Source organism: Poeciliopsis prolifica, unplaced genomic scaffold (assembly GCF_027474105.1).
Source record: "Poeciliopsis prolifica strain line A6 unplaced genomic scaffold, Auburn_PproV2 SCAFFOLD013, whole genome shotgun sequence".
NCBI lineage: Eukaryota > Metazoa > Chordata > Actinopteri > Cyprinodontiformes > Poeciliidae > Poeciliopsis > Poeciliopsis prolifica.
In genome coordinates, this window is record NW_026562388.1 from 10,678,838 (window position 1) to 10,698,143 (window position 19,306).

General features: G+C 36.1%; 3 protein-coding genes across 8 annotated transcripts in view; 1 reads left to right on the forward strand and 2 right to left on the reverse strand.

Annotated features, from left to right (window-relative positions):
* Positions 1-1,766: 1,766 nt before the first annotated feature.
* chrm5a (cholinergic receptor, muscarinic 5a) lies at positions 1,767-13,092 on the forward strand. Of its 2 annotated transcripts, none has more exons than XM_055038227.1 (2): positions 1,767-2,297; positions 10,408-13,092. In XM_055038227.1, exon 2 carries the CDS (start codon positions 10,451-10,453, stop codon positions 12,053-12,055), a length of 1,605 nt encoding a protein of 534 aa, XP_054894202.1. In that variant the 5' UTR covers positions 1,767-2,297; positions 10,408-10,450; the 3' UTR covers positions 12,056-13,092. The 2 variants fall into 2 exon arrangements, with proteins under 2 accessions (XP_054894202.1, XP_054894203.1); XM_055038228.1 differs by lacking the exon at positions 1,767-2,297 and adding an exon at positions 8,552-8,912.
* A 605-nt stretch (positions 13,093-13,697) lies between these two features.
* Positions 13,698-15,934, reverse strand: zgc:194887 (uncharacterized protein LOC571819 homolog). The gene is made up of 2 exons (XM_055038238.1): positions 15,790-15,934; positions 13,698-14,940 (listed from the first exon to the last, which is right to left on the reverse strand). Exons 1-2 carry the CDS (start codon positions 15,932-15,934, stop codon positions 14,246-14,248), a joined length of 840 nt encoding a protein of 279 aa, XP_054894213.1. The 3' UTR covers positions 13,698-14,245.
* A 1,235-nt stretch (positions 15,935-17,169) lies between these two features.
* Positions 17,170-19,306, reverse strand: part of LOC129365202 (KATNB1-like protein 1) — a 32,377-nt gene continuing 30,240 nt past the window's right edge. For 3 of the 5 annotated variants that reach the window (XM_055038234.1, XM_055038233.1, XM_055038232.1), the window contains exons 2-10: positions 18,995-19,107; positions 18,864-18,901; positions 18,506-18,779; positions 18,311-18,426; positions 18,190-18,240; positions 18,029-18,118; positions 17,800-17,904; positions 17,367-17,460; positions 17,170-17,281 (exon numbers count right to left, since the gene is read on the reverse strand). In XM_055038234.1, the coding sequence (XP_054894209.1) occupies positions 17,249-17,281; positions 17,367-17,460; positions 17,800-17,904; positions 18,029-18,118; positions 18,190-18,240; positions 18,311-18,426; positions 18,506-18,779; positions 18,864-18,901; positions 18,995-19,102 (909 nt within the window). In that variant the 5' untranslated portion in view covers positions 19,103-19,107 and the 3' untranslated portion in view covers positions 17,170-17,248. The remainder of the gene's footprint in view (positions 17,282-17,366; positions 17,461-17,799; positions 17,905-18,028; positions 18,119-18,189; positions 18,241-18,310; positions 18,427-18,505; positions 18,780-18,863; positions 18,902-18,994; positions 19,108-19,306) is intronic. The other 2 variants (XM_055038235.1, XM_055038236.1) reach the window with 2 other exon arrangements.

The following is a 19,306-nucleotide window of genomic DNA, read 5'->3' on the forward strand; positions in this document are numbered from 1 at the left end:
AGAGAGGAAGACAACATCGACATACGACACTCTGTGGAACAGATGTGCTGGGAACAGATTTAGCTGGGATTTTCATGTCAGGCGTTAATCGTGAGGCCACAAACATATAGATTTAATCTACAAGCAAAATCATTTCAGACAGGCTGTTGCATTATGACACATGTTGGGGGGTGTGATGCATATATATTTGGTCCATTAACCAGGCTTTAGTACTCCTAGAGCAGTTTCATTCTCGAGGTGAGAAAATACATCGAATTATTTTAAGCATAATGTCTTTATCTCCAGGAAGGGCAATATGTGAAGAATCCTTTAACTGTAAAATTTTTTATATGTCAATGTTTAATTTTTGCTGGTACTATTGAATGAGTTCTGAAGATTTCAGCAGGCTATTTTTTAAATTAAAGATTTATTTTGAAAAATTTAACAGGTCATCAAACACACAACTGCTGTGGGTGAATAAGAGGTATATTTTAAACTAAAATCTGAAAGCGTAACAAAAATGGACATATACTTTGGCTGATGTCAAATAAATAAAATACTGAAATATACATTCTCACAAAAATTATTCTGTTTAGATCATTTAAAATATTGGTTTTTAAAGAATAGTTAATTAATTAGGTAATTAAAAAAATCTAAATAGTTTTTATATAAGGAGCACTACTCAGTGCCTCACCACCCATGGACCTCACAGCATGTCACAGCTAAATGTGAAGCAAAGAGGGTGACAGCATCATGTTGGGTGTTGAGTGCTTTGCTGCAAGAGGGACTGGTGTACTTCAGAAAACTAATATAATGAAGAGAAAGCATTTTTGTTTGTAATATGAACCTGAACAAATTAATTAAAAATTCATCTAAAAAGAAAATCTTTATTTTGATGTGGAAATTGCAAAGCCGTGGTTTGACATCCTATTCAACCAAGTACAAAATAGCGTTTACATCTGCAAAAAAAAAAAAAAAAAAAACAGGAACAAACAACATTATGCAGTAATTAAGTAAATTGTAATATAATTTAATTTAATTTGATATAATACGTTGCCTTGTAGTATGAAGGTCCTTGATTCGATTCCCAGCTCGGGATCTTTCTGCATGGATTCTGCATGTGTGGGTTCTCTCTGGGTTCTCCAGTTCCAAAAACATGACCATTAGATTGATTGGTCTCTCTAAATTCTGCTTAGTTGTCAGTGTGTGTGCATGATTATTGGTCTTGGTGTTGCGATGGTGACTGTCGACCTGTACAGGGTGTGTACCATGTGTCTCACCCGTTGACCGCGGGAGATAGGCACTAGCATTTCTCCCAACTGCACTCGTGCACATGTTTAACGGCACACACAATCACACAGAGTGCTATAGAAAGAAAACATCTGTCACATCTGCGCTCTGCTTATCTGGCCCAGACATGTCAGTTTTCTCTCATGTGGCTCCAAAGACAACATCAGCATAGGACTTATGAATTTGTTCTATGAACAGCAGAACTTGAGTTTCAGTTAAGCTGTGACAGATTACAATCAAGGTAACTTTTTGCATTTCTTTTTGTACGTAAAAACACAATCCAACATTCAGCTCAACTGCTAATCCATAGCGATACTCCTTCTTCTGCCCTCAAACCTTCCAAAATGGATTCCTTGAAGCCACCCCTTCCCCCATTGTCCCATCCATCCTCTGGAGTCCACACTGCCTGCTCACTGTGCCGAAACATGATGAACCATTCACCCCTATGGGAATTTCTCCTCCCAGCTTGCTAGCGTCAGCTACATCTGTGTCTGTCAGCCTGAGTAGTTCCAGCAGCGGCAGCATAGTGGCAGCATCCGTGACTTGGCTCCTACATCAGGCTGCCTCTCTGTGTCATTCTGCTTTAACTTGCCTGAGAGGGAGCACAGAGCGTCTCGCTCTTCTCTTCAAGAAAAAGTTCTGTTTTGCAATTTCTTTGGCTTCAGTGCAGATTTGTTTCAAATTCATGAATGAGAAAGGAAGGCAGCTTTGCTTTTAGAGGAGGCTTTTCGGAGCTCTTTGGAGAGTGCTCTCCTTACGCAGGGATGCCCAAAGCGTTCCGCTGTCCACCCTGCCCTTCAGACTGTTTCTTCTCTCCCTCTCTGTTCAGACTTTCCCCTCCGGATCCCTTTGGCATACAGCGGTCAAGTCAGCTGGATTTCTCTTCCACCAGACTTCTCTTCAGCTGTGTTATGATCCTGTTCCCCGGTGCCACAACTGACCCAAAAGCTTCCCAGGCAAAACAAAGGGATTAACTGTGAACTTTGCTCCCTTGGACAGACAACACTGAGACCTGATCAAAGTCAATTGTGAGTATATTTCTCCTTTTGTGTCTTCTTCTTCTTTTTTTTTTTCTTTTTTTTTCAGGTGGCTTGCTCAGTCTCAAGAGAATCATGACTGATTAAATGTGTGCTTTTTGATTAATGCACAAAGGCATGACCTGAATTTGAGGGGAAAAGACGTCATGTGTGCACAAGGGCATGTCTGAGAGGAGATGTATTTTTAATGAAGCCTTTTTACCCTAGTGAACAAAACAGAAGATGTGCCCCTGAAAAGATGTGTGTGCATAGTGGGGTTTTTTTTTCACAATGATTTATCATTCACCAAATTGCATATTGCTGCTCAAGTACTTCACATTTTTTATTGTAATTAGTATAAATTACTGGCCATAAGGTGCTCTTGGAAAAGTTTGGAAACAATATTTGCATTTTATTTCTGAAATTTATCTCAAAAAAGTTTGTTTTTTCATTGCTGACGTAATCGCATAGCTTCTGTGTTAATCTTTATCCAGCAGTCGCATATTTCTATTAAAATTATTAAGCTGAAAATAGAACACATAGTTTTAAAGTTCCGTAATATTCCTCCCTCTATTTTCTCTCAACCTTTTGAGTAAAATTTTCTTTCAGGAATTTTTTGAAATGCACTGTATTTTTAATTTTTATTCACTAATTTTCTTTCTTTTTTTTATTTTATTTATTTATTTTTTACAAAGAAGCAATCAATACTTTTATGAAACATCCACATCTCACAACCATTCCTGTCCTGCTTTTTGATTAACTGGAAATGACAATACAGAGGGGGATTAAGCAGTGAAGCGTGATTTTAACGAGTCCTTCCAGTCCCCATGGATCCTATGAGGTGTTGCAACAAATGTGGAAATAGTACTGGGTCTCTTTTGAGAAAACCCATAAAGTAGTTGTCTCAACAGAGTTATGGTTTGATGAGCTTAGAAAAATAATCACCAGTGTTGGTGGAGAAATGTTTGGCTTCCAGTAGCTTTTGTTTTGCACACATGTAATGAGTTCAGAAAAATTCTGCCAATTAGTAGCAATATCAAAACATGTACATGAAAAGCAAAACAAAGCAGACAGACTGGTATCTCAAAAATTCTTGGTGAGAACACATATTTATTATTATGTCATTACTGAAATGAAGAGGCATTTATGAAAGATTGTAGATGCTTTGAAAACAAAACTCCCAGAGGATTTCCATGTTATCACTTTATTCCCGTCAGCAGCTGCCAAATCCACTGTGGGGTACGTAAGCGGATCATATTACTCATCTAATGATCCTGTTCATCATTTCTCATTGTAGGTTAGATCTACTTTAAGATTACCTTTGTCTTAAAATCATAGCTAAAACCTTAATATTATTTGTACATAGGAAAACAGAAAAAATAATTATTTAATGCCATTGCGCAGTGCACAGAGCATTAAAAGCATGACAAATTAGAAGACATGACAATATAGCACTTCAAAAGTAAAGTGAAAAGACAATTCAATTTACTTCTGTATGGATGGTAAGTCAAAAAGAGAATGAAGTGCTATTTGGAATAAGTAAAAGTGCATGTGTAACACCCAAATATCATTTATTAGGATTCAGTGGTCTTGTTTTTTTGTGTTTTGTTTTAATGCACCTATTAACACCTTGACCCTCAGGAGAGTTGGGTTGTAATGCAGCAGTTCAATAAAACATTTTTTGAAATATGGTGGAGAGAGTTGCTGGAACCAACAATCAACAGATTTTGTACAATCTGAAACATTAATTAGTTTTACAAAATCAGATGTATCTAAATGTGTCAATTTATACTCACTTTGAGCAATTTGTTCTCCAAATTAAAATCAAAAAACAATCTGTGGTTCAATTTTCCAATTCACCAATTTCTACACATTACCATCTGACAACTTGAACAAGATACCTTTCCCACTCAAGGACTAAACCAGTTTGTTTTTCATTGCAGTTGATTATTTTCTGAAAAGATTGTTATGCACGTTCCCATTTATTTTTAAGTTTGTCACTAATCAAACCATAATAACTCTATATAACCCTCTGCTGCTAAAGAGAGCCACATAACCTCACTGTATAGTTCATTATAATGCCACTCTGATTTAACAAAGCTTACATTTCGGAAAACATTTTCTAACAGTTAAAGTTTGCACAATTGGTGAAATAAAATCCTAAGTCTACTAATTACATATATTTTTTGCAAAGAAGATTTGAGGCATTTTAGGACAGTTCAGGAACCATCATTCAGTTCTTTGCTATCAGCAGTAATATTTCAGGAGCTTTTTATGCCTATAATCCTCTTTCTCTTCTGCTTCAGTGAAAGTCTGAACCTAAACCAAAACTGATTCAAGGAATATATTTTTCCAGAAAGCTACGTATGCCAGGATGTTAATCATGGGTCAGTGGGATGACTGCAGTAAACACCAACCAGTGTGCCAAAGAGCTGTGGGCTGATTTGAAAATCATCCATAATCTCAGAGCAGATACACACGACATCCCTTGGCTCCTTTGCTTTGACTCACTGCTCTGTCGCCATACACTTCTATCTTTTTTCTACAAACTACACACAATATTGGCCTGGTTGAGCTGCTGTGCTACAACCAAAGCAGGGGTGTAGAGAAAGGTTACGAATGACTAGCAGCAGCGCATGGTGAGGGCCATCATGCAGAGCTGCAGGACAGAAGCAGTGATGGCCAGGTGCCAAAGGACCTCAAGCCAGCCTTCAGCACCCTACCATGAAGACTCAGCATGGATTTCTGCTACACAACCTGTCTTCACTCAAAAACAGGACACTGTTAACTAACGGATCAATGACCATTATTTATGCATAGCGAGCTTGCACAATATTTCAGAAGGACATCTCATACTCTCAGGATGTATAGAAGGGAGATTGTGATTTCTTGGTCGGGGCAATGGGATTTTCTTGCACAATATTCCAACAAATTTACAACCTTGTCTTTAGTAGTAGAATGCATTTCAATTCATTTAAAATCCGGTTAGGCAAGAACATCCTTAATATCAGCATGAGAAATTTATCGGCAGAACTGTTGCAGTTTTTTTCTTCCTGCCCACGCAAGGTTAGAATCCTTCCCCCCAGTAATTTGTCATATGTGATACCAAACAGTATCCAAGCAATGCCCAAAAGCGGGTCACAACACACTATATACACTATTTATCAAGATGTCCGTACTCTGGGTTCCAGACGTACCATTAAAGTGCTTTCCATCTTGGTTTAGAGGCTATTAGTGAACTTGACTTGTTCCACCTCTTGACCTCAAGAGCTTTTCCATTTGTGTATTCTGTGTGTGTCCGTGTGTGTATTGGGACACAGTCATAACAATCTGGTTTTACATTTCATTTAACGCAATCATTGTTTATGCTATCATATTTATGTTCTGAAAAGTTAAAGTACTTTGACTGTGAAAATACTCATAAATAAACTTTGCATAGCTTTTGCTGTGCTGCTACCATATTTCAAATACCTTTAAAGTCCTACATATGCCAGATTTTCTAAACATATTGTCAAGGTTTGCAGAAGAAAATACTTGCACCACTTGAAATTTTTCCCAATTTGTGATGACACGACCAAAAACTCAAATATATTTTATGAGAATTTTACATTATAGAGCAACATAAAATAATTTAAAATAATTCAATAACATGGCTTAAAAATTATAATGAGTGAAACATGGTTTTTAAAACAAGTCTATTTGTTTTGGGGTTTTTTTGTTTTGTTTTTTACACATTTTTACAAACTTTCCCCCCTACATTGTTTTTGCTCACTCAAACTACATTGGTGCATCTATGAACATAAGTTTTCCAAAACAAATTACCTCCAGTGTAGAGCTAAGAACCTCATTTAAAATGAGTAGCTTCTTCAGGCAAATACTACTCAAAATGTAATGCCAATGGAAAAAGTTCCCAGAACCCCTTTGAGATAAGAAAAGGGTTTGGCAGTGGTTTGGTATGCATTGTTTCATTTACATCTAAAGTTAGAACATGGATATGGCCTACCTAACTTAACTTTGTTCTATTTGTAAATCATTAAATCAACGGGATTAATTATTTTTTTGTACTCATTGATCAGAGAAATTATTATGACTAATACAAGTTGAAAGGAGAGTGTGTCTCTTAATTAAATGCATTCAAAATCTAAAGGAATATCAGAAAAAAAAATTAGCTTAGGAAACTTTTTTCTTTCAACAAGCAGCAATGATAAGAATTAATGAATGAATGAATTTATTTATTTATTTGTTTATTTATTCATTTATTTATTTATTGTTACTTTATAAAAAAATGTTGACAATATGGTGGATCTAAATCTATTAAGTGAGCTGGTAGTCATTACTAATAATTTGGTAATTAATGTTCAAAACTATTTTTGTAAGCAGTGTATATTTATTTTATGGAAGATGAACCTCTACCCCTTTTCACCTCTTTCTAAATAGGTTTTTTAGGGATTGCTCTCTCATTTGCTGCATCTTCAAATCAACTCTTACCGATTCTTTGTTCTTTTCTGTTGAAACAATAAACATTAAATGAAATGTATTATGCTTTATTTGGAGCTTCACGTAATTCCTTAAATTTTATTTCTCACACTGACAGTTCATTTTTCAGGAACAAAAATGGAGTAAAAGAAAATCCACATTGGAGTCCTTACAGCAACAGAGGAATCGCCCAACCCTTTCTTGTAATCATATCTGTAAAACTGTCCCTGGCACTTTTGATTCAGTTGGCTCAACCAGGTGAGACCACTATCTCCAAAACCAGAAGATTACTTTAGGAAAGAGAAAAGGGGGTAATATTACTGTTGCAAGTTAAAATTATTTCATTCTTTATGTAATTATTTAAATTTTTTAGCTGTTCACACACCTTCCAAGGCTTCAAGGTCACATATTCCTCAGCTGAATACTCACACCTTCCGCACTCAGTAAATACTTTTCAGACTTAGGTTTGCTGTCATTGATAAACTCATGGTGCTGTCTATGGTGCTGGTTTAGAAAGTTTCAACTGTTGAATCATTTTCTTCTCTCTTTTTGTTTCTTAGTTGCATAATTATTTCTTACATTTATATGCACATCAATTTTGAATGAGCAATTTATGGTCTTTGTTACACATGATTTGACAAAGACCATGTGTGACAAAGACCATGGTTTTTGTCACCATGTTTTTTTCTATTCTGATAAAGAACAGAAAATTTTACTTTCATTGTGCATTTTTTTGTGCTTGTTTCATGAGGTAAAATTGTGCACACAGCACGTCACAATACTGGAATGTTATTTGTCTGCCTCCTGGATGGCTGATGGAATGCTGACCTTGCACTGTTTAAGAAAGGCTTTTAAAAGCAGGTATTTCTCAAGAAAATGGCTTTGTATGTAGGCTTAAAAATCTATTTGCTCTCATCTGTCAAGATTAGCTTCTTTTACCACTTCCCCTCTGTAGTTAATCTCAAACTTTACTGGCTTTTATGTGGCAATATTTTTTTGTCTTGCTTCTATTAGATAGACGGTTTGCATGGGAATCAAACTTAACACTTGGCCTGTTAATAGATTCTTCCACTTATGAAACTCTGCAGCTTTATGGGCCTCTTGGATAAGCAAGGTTATTTGATTATGTTGTATTTCATATTAGAATATCAAACAACTAAATTCACATGTATGTCACTCTTTTAGTTGTAAAACATTAGGAAACCATGCATCATTTTGATTGCATTTTTCAGTTAAGGGCTAGGTTCCATTGATCTATCATTGAAAATCCCAATAAAACACATTGAGATTTGTGGTTGTGTGACCAAATGTGAGAGGCACTGCTTCACATCTATAAATGTTTCCTTCTTGCAACAAATAGTAGACTATTAAAGCCTGTGTTATTTTTAGAAACCTGTCCTGATATACGCTATTCATTTTGATTAAAACTCTCAAACAAGGCAGTTTGGTTTGAAATGCAAGAGGGCAGTGTTGGTCAACAAGGAAATGAATGTCTGTTTTTACACAGCCAATTTCTCCAGCGTGGTGCTATTTGTTGACCGCTAACAGAATAATGTGAGAAGCTATCAGTGCCTACATGTGTGTCAGTACTCTAAGTGACCGACCGCCTGAAAATTCAATTGCTTCAACCAACACAGAGTTTTGTGGGGTTTTTTTTTTTCAAAATTTTTCTATCAAGCTCAATGTTCTTCAGCATTGAGAGTCTGAGGGCCTTCAACACTTTGATGGTAAACTGTTGCACGGTTCATTTTCAACCATTTTGGAACTGGGAAGGTAACACCCAAGATTCTGACGCTTTGTTGGAATATGGCAAGTGGAAGTTTCTCATTTCAGGACGATTGAACGACATGGCTAAAAATAATGACTCCATTTGACCAGTTGGCTTGAGATTTTTGAGGGAATGAAAAACATGCTTAGAAAAGACAGAGACATATAACATTTTATTGAATTGAGTGTTTTTTAACAGTTTTTAACTGTTAAAAAACAGTTAAAAACTGTTCTTTAACAGTTTTTAACTGTTAGAAAACAGTTAAAAACTGTCAAAACTTAGAACCATAGTTCAGCATAAATGACTCACTACTGCAAGAAAAATTCAGACTTTACGTTAATGTGATTGAAATTTGGTTGGAGGGTCTCTGCTGCTCTCTACTGGTAAGAAATAGTAAAAGGCGTCATCTGATAAAATTTTTCCACATCTATCTATCTATCTATCTATCTATCTATCTATCTATCTATCTATCTATCTATCTATCTATCTATCTATCTATCTATCTATCTATCTATCTATCTATCTATCTATCTATCTATCTATCTATCTATCTATCTATCTATCTGTCTGTCTGTCTGTCTGTCTGTCTGTCTGTCTGTCTGTCTGTCTGTCTGTCTGTCTGTCTGTCTGTCTGTCTGTCTGTCTGTCTGTCTGTCTGTCTGTCTCTATCTATCTGTTTGCCTGTCCGAGGAGACAAATTTCTTGATACTTGTTCATAACAAAGTTAATCAAAGTTGAATGCCTTTGCGTTGAGTTGAGACTTTAAAGAACGTTTTTAACTGATTCTTTTGACAAGTTATAACTATTTAAGAAGCCTCTTCTGGAAAGGGCATTTTTCAGAATATTTAAAGACTTCATCATATGAAAGACTGCTCCATTCATAGTATTTAGAGACATAAGTATCAAGCTCCATAGCAGTTCTCATACAGTTCTTTATATTTCTACTGCAAACCACAATTATAACTGACTCTGGTACCCCAAGCACTTGTGGAAAAACCTTCTCAGAAAAAGCCTTTCCCTATGCTTCACCAGTAGAGGGCAGCACTTAAATCTTCACCACGTGTAGACTCAGGCTCTTTTATGATAGTGAGATAGATATATGTCCCTAAAATAGCTCAAGCAATAACTGTATCCATACAATACATTTCTACACTTAGCAGGCTGAGCTTCTATGATGTTGAATTTAGAGTCTGCTGCACACCAGAATAGCAATTGGTACGGTTGCCACTGATAACAATTCTGAAGAGAGTAGTGTCTGTGCATGCAGAACCCAATATTAACTTTTGAGATTTCTAGAAGGCCGGAAACAAGATCCTTGAATATTTTTAGACTGTCAGAAGCTGAAAAACATACAAGGAGAAAACAGAGCAACCTGACTGGTCTCAGTAACAGTAATCAGACGCTGTTACTAAGACCGTTGCTCACTTTAGAAGTCTGAATGAATCTCAGACATACCTTGAAAATAACTAATTTTAGATCCTCATTTTCTTGTGCATCACAATTCACAATGAAGAGTTGTTGCTGGGCAGTCTGGTAGTGCTCATGAATAGTACACGCAGCCATTAGAAAAAGATACAATTTTTGAGTTTGAAGAGCACTGATCCAGCTAAAAATTTATATCTCAATGTCAATATCTCAGAATCAGCCAAATCTATACCTCTGTGCAATTCAAATCCTTGTACCTCTCTACAGATATTTGAAATTGCTGTGAAATATCAATGTACACCATGCCAATTAAATGGAAACATTGGTTTAGTAATTGCTAGAACATATAACTTGTCCTTTTCGTAACATATGAAGTTTTACAATTTGATACAACATTAAACTGATGTATACTTTGTGAGGCAGAGATGTTACTTTTCTTTTTTTTTATTTCAGATGCTTTTGCCTCACATGGAAGATCCAAACATGCTTTTGATGGATGGATGCCTGTAATATCCAGAAGACCATGGAAGGAGAAATCTTAGTTAACTTCACCAGAAATAACACTACGAAAGACGTTCACCTGGTGACTCACAGTCTATGGGAGGTGATTACCATTGCGACTGTGTCTGCCATTGTCAGCCTCATCACCATTGTGGGCAATGTTCTTGTAATGGTCTCCTTCAAAGTCAATAGTCAACTGAAGACAGTGAACAATTACTACCTATTGAGTCTGGCAGCAGCAGACCTCATCATAGGGGTTTTTTCCATGAATTTGTACACGTCTTACATCCTGATGGGCTACTGGGCATTAGGAGACCTGGCCTGTGATCTGTGGTTAGCAGTGGACTATGTAGCCAGTAATGCCTCTGTCATGAACTTGCTTGTGATCAGTTTTGACAGATATTTTTCCATTACTCGGCCTCTGACTTACAGGGCCAAACGGACTCCGAGACGAGCTGGAGTTATGATAGGTTTAGCTTGGTTGGTGTCTCTGATTTTGTGGGCCCCACCTATTCTTTGTTGGCAATATTTTGTTGGGAAAAGAACTGTTCCTGAAAGACAATGCCAAATTCAGTTTTTTTCTGAACCCGTTATAACATTTGGGACAGCAATTGCGGCCTTTTATATTCCTGTGTCGGTTATGACAATCCTCTACTGTCGAATCTATAAGGAGACAGAGAAGAGGACAAAAGATTTGGCAGAACTTCAGGGGGTCAATTATCAATTGGACTCTGTTGAAGCACAGCCTCAGAAGACTATCATAAGATCATGTTTTAGTTGTAAATTAAGATCAACTTCACATGATCAGAACCAAGCCTCTTGGTCATCTTCCAGCAGGAGTCATGCCAAATCCACTGGATCCACTAGTGATGAGTGGTCCAAAGCCGGTCAGTTGACCACCTTCAATAGTTATGCCTCCTCCGAGGATGAGGACAGGCCAATGTCTCCGGTGGGGCACAAGCCCTCCATCAGGAATCAGGCTTGCGAACCAAACAGAATCATTGTGGGCAGTGAGAGTGAGCAGCTCAGCAGTTTTGATGATGACAGCTTCTTCCAGGCACGTCCCAAAAGCAGCTCTCAGAAGAGTAGCAAATGTGTGTCCTACAAGTTTAAACCTGTGTCCAAAGATGGTCATGTGGAACACCAGAGCAAAAACGGAAACACCAAGTTGGTGTCCTCAACATTCTCCTCGGCTGAATCTATGAGCGTTCCCTCAACCTCCTCAGTGTCCAAGCCTACAGATACATCTCTGAAAAGCCAGATCACCAAGAGAAAAAGGATGGTGCTGATCAAAGAGAGGAAGGCAGCTCAGACTCTTAGTGCTATCTTATTGGCATTCATTCTTACATGGACTCCGTACAACATCATGGTGTTGATTTCCACCTTTTGCTCAGACTGTATCCCACTCTCCCTCTGGCACCTGGGCTACTGGCTGTGCTATGTCAACAGCACCGTTAACCCTATGTGCTATGCTCTGTGCAACAAGAACTTTCAAAAGACATTCCGCATGCTGCTGCTCTGCCAGTGGAAAAAGAAAAGAATTGAGGAGAAACTGTACTGGTATGGACCGAACACTACAGTTAACTCCAAGCTCACATGATTGACTATTTTTTGTAAGTTCTGGGATCTTACCAACAATCTTGGCTTAGTAAACTTGGATTCTACACATTAGTGTAAATCAATTCATCCGGTGTCATTAAGAGTAACTGCTGCTAAAATCCTTAAAAAAGAATGACTATCTCCAGTGTTTTACAAACATCACATTTTTTCACATTTTGTCATTTAACTGCAAACTCCATTGTTTTCCACTGGGATGTTTTGTACAAAGGTGACATAAAGCAATTTGTAATGTTAGGCAGAAAGACAATTTTAACAAATAAAAAAATAAAAATTGTAGCATGCATTTGTTTTTCAATATTTGCTGCTACAAGAGTCTTTTGGGGAATGTTTTAACAATAATGAAAATCAAGAGATGGAAATTTATGCACATTCAAACGAACTCAAAAGTTAAAGAGAGTACCAATGAACATGAGTGTTCATTTCTTTTCAAAATGCCTCTTGTGGATTTAGATCTGTAGTTTACCTTAAAAATTCTAACTCATTAATATGCTTTGATTTAAACAATTTAACTGTAACTCTGGTTGCATATTTCAGGTCATTGTTTTCCCAGAACGTAAACCTCAGCTCCAAACAAATTTTTCTCTTTTTTTGCAGTCTCTGTTAGGTTTACTTCTGGGATTGGCTTATATTTAGATCCAATTGACTTCCTAAAAAACATAATTAATCCCCAAAGTATAGTGCTACTATGACCACGTTTCTCCATGGGAATGATGTGCTCAGGATGATGCGTGGGGTTAGTTTTCTCCACAATGGTCTGCTGCAACCTACGTGGCTGGTGGCAAACTGGAAGTGTGAGCTCTTATGGTTTTCTGTTAGCAATATTTCTTCACCAATGCTATCATACAGACCTCCTAGGTCTTCTCAGAACATCTCTGTTAATACTGAGAATAAATTACACTAATTTACTAATTAAGTGACATTTGATAACAGTTGGACACTGGATATTAAGAGTATCAAGTAAAACAGTAAAACAGTAAACAGACTGAGTATAGATGTAAACCAGAGTAAGGATATATATATGTGTATATATATATATATATATATATATATATATATATATATATATATATATATATATATATATATATATATATATATATATATATATATATATAAACAGCTAAGGACCAGGTATCAAACCTTATCCAATCCAAGACACAACTATGTACACTTCTTGTCATATAAAATCCCACAAAAAAACAGTTTTTTTTGGTTGTAATGTGACAAATTGTGAAAAAGTTTGAGACGTTTAAATACTTGAGAGAAACTGTAAATGTGATATTGTAAATAAGTTTAAAAATAAAATCACATTTCCCATCAGAGTCATGATCAAGACATGATGTTCATTTTGTTACCTATTTGCCGTTAGATGCAATTTGGCAACCTAAAATCCGCTAACTTTTTTACAACATTGTGTTGCTAGCTAGATTAAATTTTAAAAGGCTAATGTTTTACATGTTTTGTTGTTCAAACATTAACATCTGTACTTGATGATTATTACAAGCCTTTATATGCTTGTCTCCATGCTTTGTCAATCAATTAAATATAAATTCGGCTTTAAAAGTTTCACATCCTACTTGTCATACTGAGGATGCTTTTTAAGACGAACGTATAGATCAATCTAAATGACTTGCTTTTATTGTCAATGTTTACAGTAGGAGGGAGGTTGGGGAATACCAACTTTTATTGCTGTCATCCTCAAGATTAGGTTTTTCACTGGAATCAAAAAACAACTTTTTTATTCAAAATGCTGCTAAATCCTATATTTCCTGCTTTTCTGGCCAAACTGCAACATACTGTGGGGATATTTTTTTGACTGAGTTTATTTTCTTAAAGTATAAGCTATTATCTTACACAATAAATTTTCTACAATTTTGTAAATTTCTGATATCCTCTGCTCTGACAATACATAAGGATGTGAACTAGAGAAAAATGTTAAGCCTACACTGTACAGAAGTTTTTTTTTTTTTTTTGTCCTTTTGTTTTTTACTGTGCATCAAGTTTGTGAAAATATTCTGGTTACTTACAGTATTTTGTTGTTGTTAAAGGTATTTCTTAATAAAATGTGAAAATAAATATTCATGTCAGTGCCTATTATCAACAAAGGCACATTTGTCACTATCTGTGTTGTTACTTATAGACTCAAATTTGTAGAAAAGACTGAATGTCTTTAGAGCTCATCATTCTTGCAGTGTACATTGTGAATCACTTTAACTGTTTCTGAAGGTCTCACCATCATCCATGCATACTTGCACAGTTTCTCCTTGTTGCAGTCCTTTTGCCAGTAAATAACATTCCTGCGATTCAAATTAGCACCTGCACAAGCATCATACCACCAACCCCCTCCCGGCACACCTTGAAACTCCAGCTTGGCACAATTTTGGAAATAGTTATCATTGTCTCTATCTTTCGTCGTAAACTTCTGGTTGTCGTGAAGGTAATTTTCTGTGTCTAGGGTCAGAGCATCCACAGCTGTGCCCTGGAATAACCCCAGCCTCAACCTGTAGCCTGTTGATTCATCCTCAACTTGAAAGGGATCATACTCTCCAGTCTTGGTGACAGCATCTCTGTCTACGAGTTTCACTCCCAGTTTATAGCGGACAGGGCCTCGAGTGAGCTCATAGAGGTACTCGTTCCCAAGCCAGTGATCTCCTGTGACATCTCCAAAGCCATTCTTGTACTCATCCCAGGTGCGATCAAAATCCACACTGCTGTTGACAGTGATGTGCTGAACCACGGTCCAGCCTCCGTCTTGCATGGCACAATAGGCCACAACTCGGGAGTCATGTGGTTTGATCAGGTAGACCCCGTCTCTGGCTGTTCCTGAAGATGCCATGAGCATTTCATAGCAGTCTCTGGGCAACACTGTGGAGAAATAAGCATACAAGTCAGAAAATAGCAACTGAGTCAATAGCCCTAAAAGCTTTTTACATTTCTAACCTTAACACCTCAAATTTCAATCTATTTAATAGGATTTTAAGTGATAAACAAGCACAAAGTTGTGAGGTTGCAAAATATAAGGAGAAATTGGGTTTCAAAAATAAATATATACATTATTTAACTTAAGCAAGTTTTATTTACATCTATGACTGTATTGTACTTGTGAATATTAATATGTTTATCTTTTAGATTTAATTAATTCCTGATTTACTTTTTATGATGTAAGTTGAATATTCTTAGCTCTAAAGTTTTCATATTACATTTCTTCTGTTTCCTCCCAACACAGTTGTATTTCCTTAGAATCTCATCCTCCAAAGTTGATTTTTTTTTTTTGCTAATTCATTCCTTTTGTAATAATCTAATTTTGAAATTTATAGCATGTAAATATCATACTTTGTAAGAGTTTGCTAAATAAGTCATTTTATTTAAGATAAACAAGCAAAAGCTAACAGCCATCAGTTAGCTGGACACCAACTGTTTGTCTGGTAAGTTATCTCATTGAAGATAGACAATTTACCTTAAAAGAACACTTATCATCAATAAGTCACTAAATGATTTCTTTTGCAAACTGGAATTTGACCATCCACCACAACAATTATACAGATAATCTGTGATAGATTACATCTATGAGAAGCAGTCCTACTTGTGTGATTGTTTTCTCAAATCTTCAACTTTATTCCAAGAATTTGTAAAATTATCCAGATCCTTAGCTTCTTAAGACAAATAACAATAAGAGAAGTCAAAATGACAATGAAAACCTAAACAAATAAATACCTTTCATCCTGCGGTTCAAAACCTTATGGTGTTCATCTATGGAAAGAAGATTAAGATTCTCAGCTTGGAGGTCTTCCATGTCAGCTCTAGCTGCACAGAGGAGCAGCACTGTAGCCACTGTCAGCAGCCAGCATCTCCACTTCATTCTTCACTCTTTGACAAATAGGCTATGCTTGTTGTTTTAGCCAGTTAGAAGATTCAAAAACCTCTTTTAGGATTCTCAAATTAACCTCTACTTGAATTGTCTAAAAATAAAAATGCTTCCTTATAATTAAATGCAGCGAAGTAATGTTAATCCCAAATCTTCTTCCATCTGAGTGCAAACATGATTGCAGAGTTCAGATTGGGAGTCCAGTAAATATTGTTCTCCCCTGCCCACTTGCACCTGGACTTTAGTCTGTGGTTCACATCACAAAACAGACACCACCCCTACACTTATCTGTGTGTGATAAACCCACATATCATTGCATGAATTCAATCACTTCAGCATTGCACATGGGTCTGAAGTCCAGATGAGGTTTATAACACTATTAGGAAAGAATCTCAAAGTTCTCTAATCAGTCTAACTGAACTGGAATCAATCCCATTTCAACAAATATATAATGTGGTACAAACATGGTCAAAAAAGTCCATGTTAGAAAAGTTTTAATGAGCCAAGCAAAAGAGAGAATGTTTCAACTCTCCTATGACCATCCAATTTCTTAGAGCAGTGTAATAATGGCCTATTCAACTTTCAATGTCATGAGCTGCACTTTTATAAGTGCTGCATGTTCAGAACGACTTTGTGGTACACATGGCCAAGTAATGGCACTTAAGAAGTCTTACAGAAAAGACAGGACATTTAAAATGTTATTTGAATTTCTAGAAACTGGAGTTCATTTTCCATGATCTAACTGGGATAGTTAGATCATAATAGTTAGCCATTTGTCTTAGTTACAGCTGACTTCTGCCCCCCTTTGCACTGACGTTAAATGGTTCCTGAAGAAATATACATAGAATTAACCAAGCAGTAAGCATAACATCAATTAAAATGGATAAAACTCATTAATTCCTCCCATTAATTCCTACAATCATTGAAACGAGTTGGGTTTCATATTAGGTTGTTATTTTACAGTACAGTGCTTGCATAAGTAAAAATCATTGCTCCAGTTTCTCAATAAGAAAATCTATTTTGATCTGTATTTTAAGAAACACCAAAAAGAAATGATGTCTAAGTAAAACAGCAAAACATAAATGCAAAATTTTTTTCACTATGGCACTTAAAGAGAAACAATACAATCAACATTTGCCTACTTTTAGAATGATTTTTGTATCTTAGTGTACCTTCATTGTTGCTCTGAAATATTAGTGATACAGTCAACAAATCTGCAATGCAATTGAAAAGATTTTAATTTAAGAGAATAAAAGCCACCAGGTTTCTCCTCATTACTTCATTAAGTTATTTTGATCCTTCTTGGTGTCAACAAAGTTGAAAGAGATAAGACTCAACAACCTGAGGAAGGAAAAGGAGAGAATTATAATTGCTGAACAACAAATATTTCTGAAATGAGATCTAATATAAATATATGCATCCTTACTTTGGCCATGTTTTTTGCCTGACCTGTAACAGATTTTAAAAGAGGCTCCTGTTGCCATAATTCCCAAAGTTGCTGGTTAAAAACCTGGAAATTTCTATGAAGGAAAAAAAAAGAGAGAAAGTTTTTGACCTGCAACCACTATCAAGCATATAAATAATGTGTGAAATTATTAAATCAGCCTATTTCTAATCTCAGGTATAACTGAGTAAACCTCTACGATGCACCTTTGCTTTTCCTTCTAAAAGGGTGATAAACATTAAGGCATTCATGATCATACCCTATCCCAGTAAATGATTCAGTCATTTTTTTCCTTTAGTAATTGAAGTTCATTATGATTTTTTTTTTTTTGTTTAACTGTTGTTTCTTTTAAATAATATTTTGCATTTCAGGGTCATTATTTGAATATGGCAAAGTTCATCAAAACAATATTTACTCATCCAGCAGAGGTTGAGTTGATCCATTGTAACCACTTGTTTGTAGTTCTTCCCGCCAGTTCTTTAAAACTGAACATATCCATTTAAAACCAACAATCAGATACCTACAAGGAAACAAATCAATCCTGTATAAGTCCAGCTCCTGCATGTTTCCTCTTGTAATACAAACAATTTTTTTAAAGACATATTTTAGTCTTTTATTATTATAATACTAAGCAGATCACTTACTCTTCATAGGGAGTGCTGAGGACTTTTCTAACTAAAGGAAAGAGGTCAACACAACTGCCAATGTTAATCCTGGGCGAGTTCTCATCAATGCTGCGGAAGAAGAAGAGGATTCTGAATTTAATGTTCTTGTTTTGAAGATGTCTGTATAAAACAAAGCTTACCACTTGCAAATAATTGGCAGGAAATCAACAATCACACCAATGTCCTGGATTCTGTAGAAAGAAAATGATGTGAGTGTACACTGAAACTTTGCAGGACTGAAACCAAAACGTCAGTACATACTTTAAAAAATATGTCAACAGTTCCCCAACATTCCTCCTCCATAATGTTAAAGCCACCTTAAGTCTCAGATTTCTTCCAAACAAAACATCAGACATTGTGCTGTGATCCTTTCTGAGCTGAGAAAACAAACTGTAATTCAGACAGTGCCACACAAAACCAAGCATGGTACAAAAATGTGTGGTCAGCTACAGTTACCTCAGTGAGTGTATAGTAGTCAGATTGTTCAGAACCAGTTCCACTGGTTTTGTAGTTATTGACATTTGTTGAGACGTCTGATGGATCATTAAAGTATGTTTCTCGTTGTGTGGCTTGTGAGCATTTCATATCATTTTCCTTGTTTGCTGCATCAGAACCTCTCCCAGGTCCGAGCTGCTTTCTTCGAGCTACGGTCATGTGATGGGTCTTCCTTTTACACGACACGACCCGCTTCACTCTGCCTGCATTGTTGCCAGACCTGCTTACTGAATGCCTGGTAAAGGGAAAATAGTCAGAGAACCTGGACTAGAAGTACAATCCAACAATCTTGAGGAACGACAAAATATGAAGAGCACACCTCTTTCTGTTGAAGTCCTCGTGTTTATCATAATCTGCCTGTAATAAAAAATATGTGAGGATAGTAGGGGTTCTGATTAATTAAACAAAAAGTCCAAGCAATCACAAATAGGTTCATTTGATTCAGCTGACCTCTTCAGAGCTCCTCCTATGAGAATAGCTTACTGTGTACTGTGCTTCATCATAATGGAAGACATGGTTAGGATTGCGGTCTCTCCTGTCTTTACTGCTGGAGTCCATCAAATCTGTATAGAGAAAAACAAAATTATATGAAACAGATATGTTTTTTTCTAAACCAGACTTGAGGTCATAAGGAAAAATTAGTTTCTAGTATTGGATTTCAATATAAATTATTTTTTCAAAGTAATATAATGAGATTTGTGGAAAAAATATTATAATAAATGCTTTAAGTGAATATATATATATTACAATGCAATAAAATTT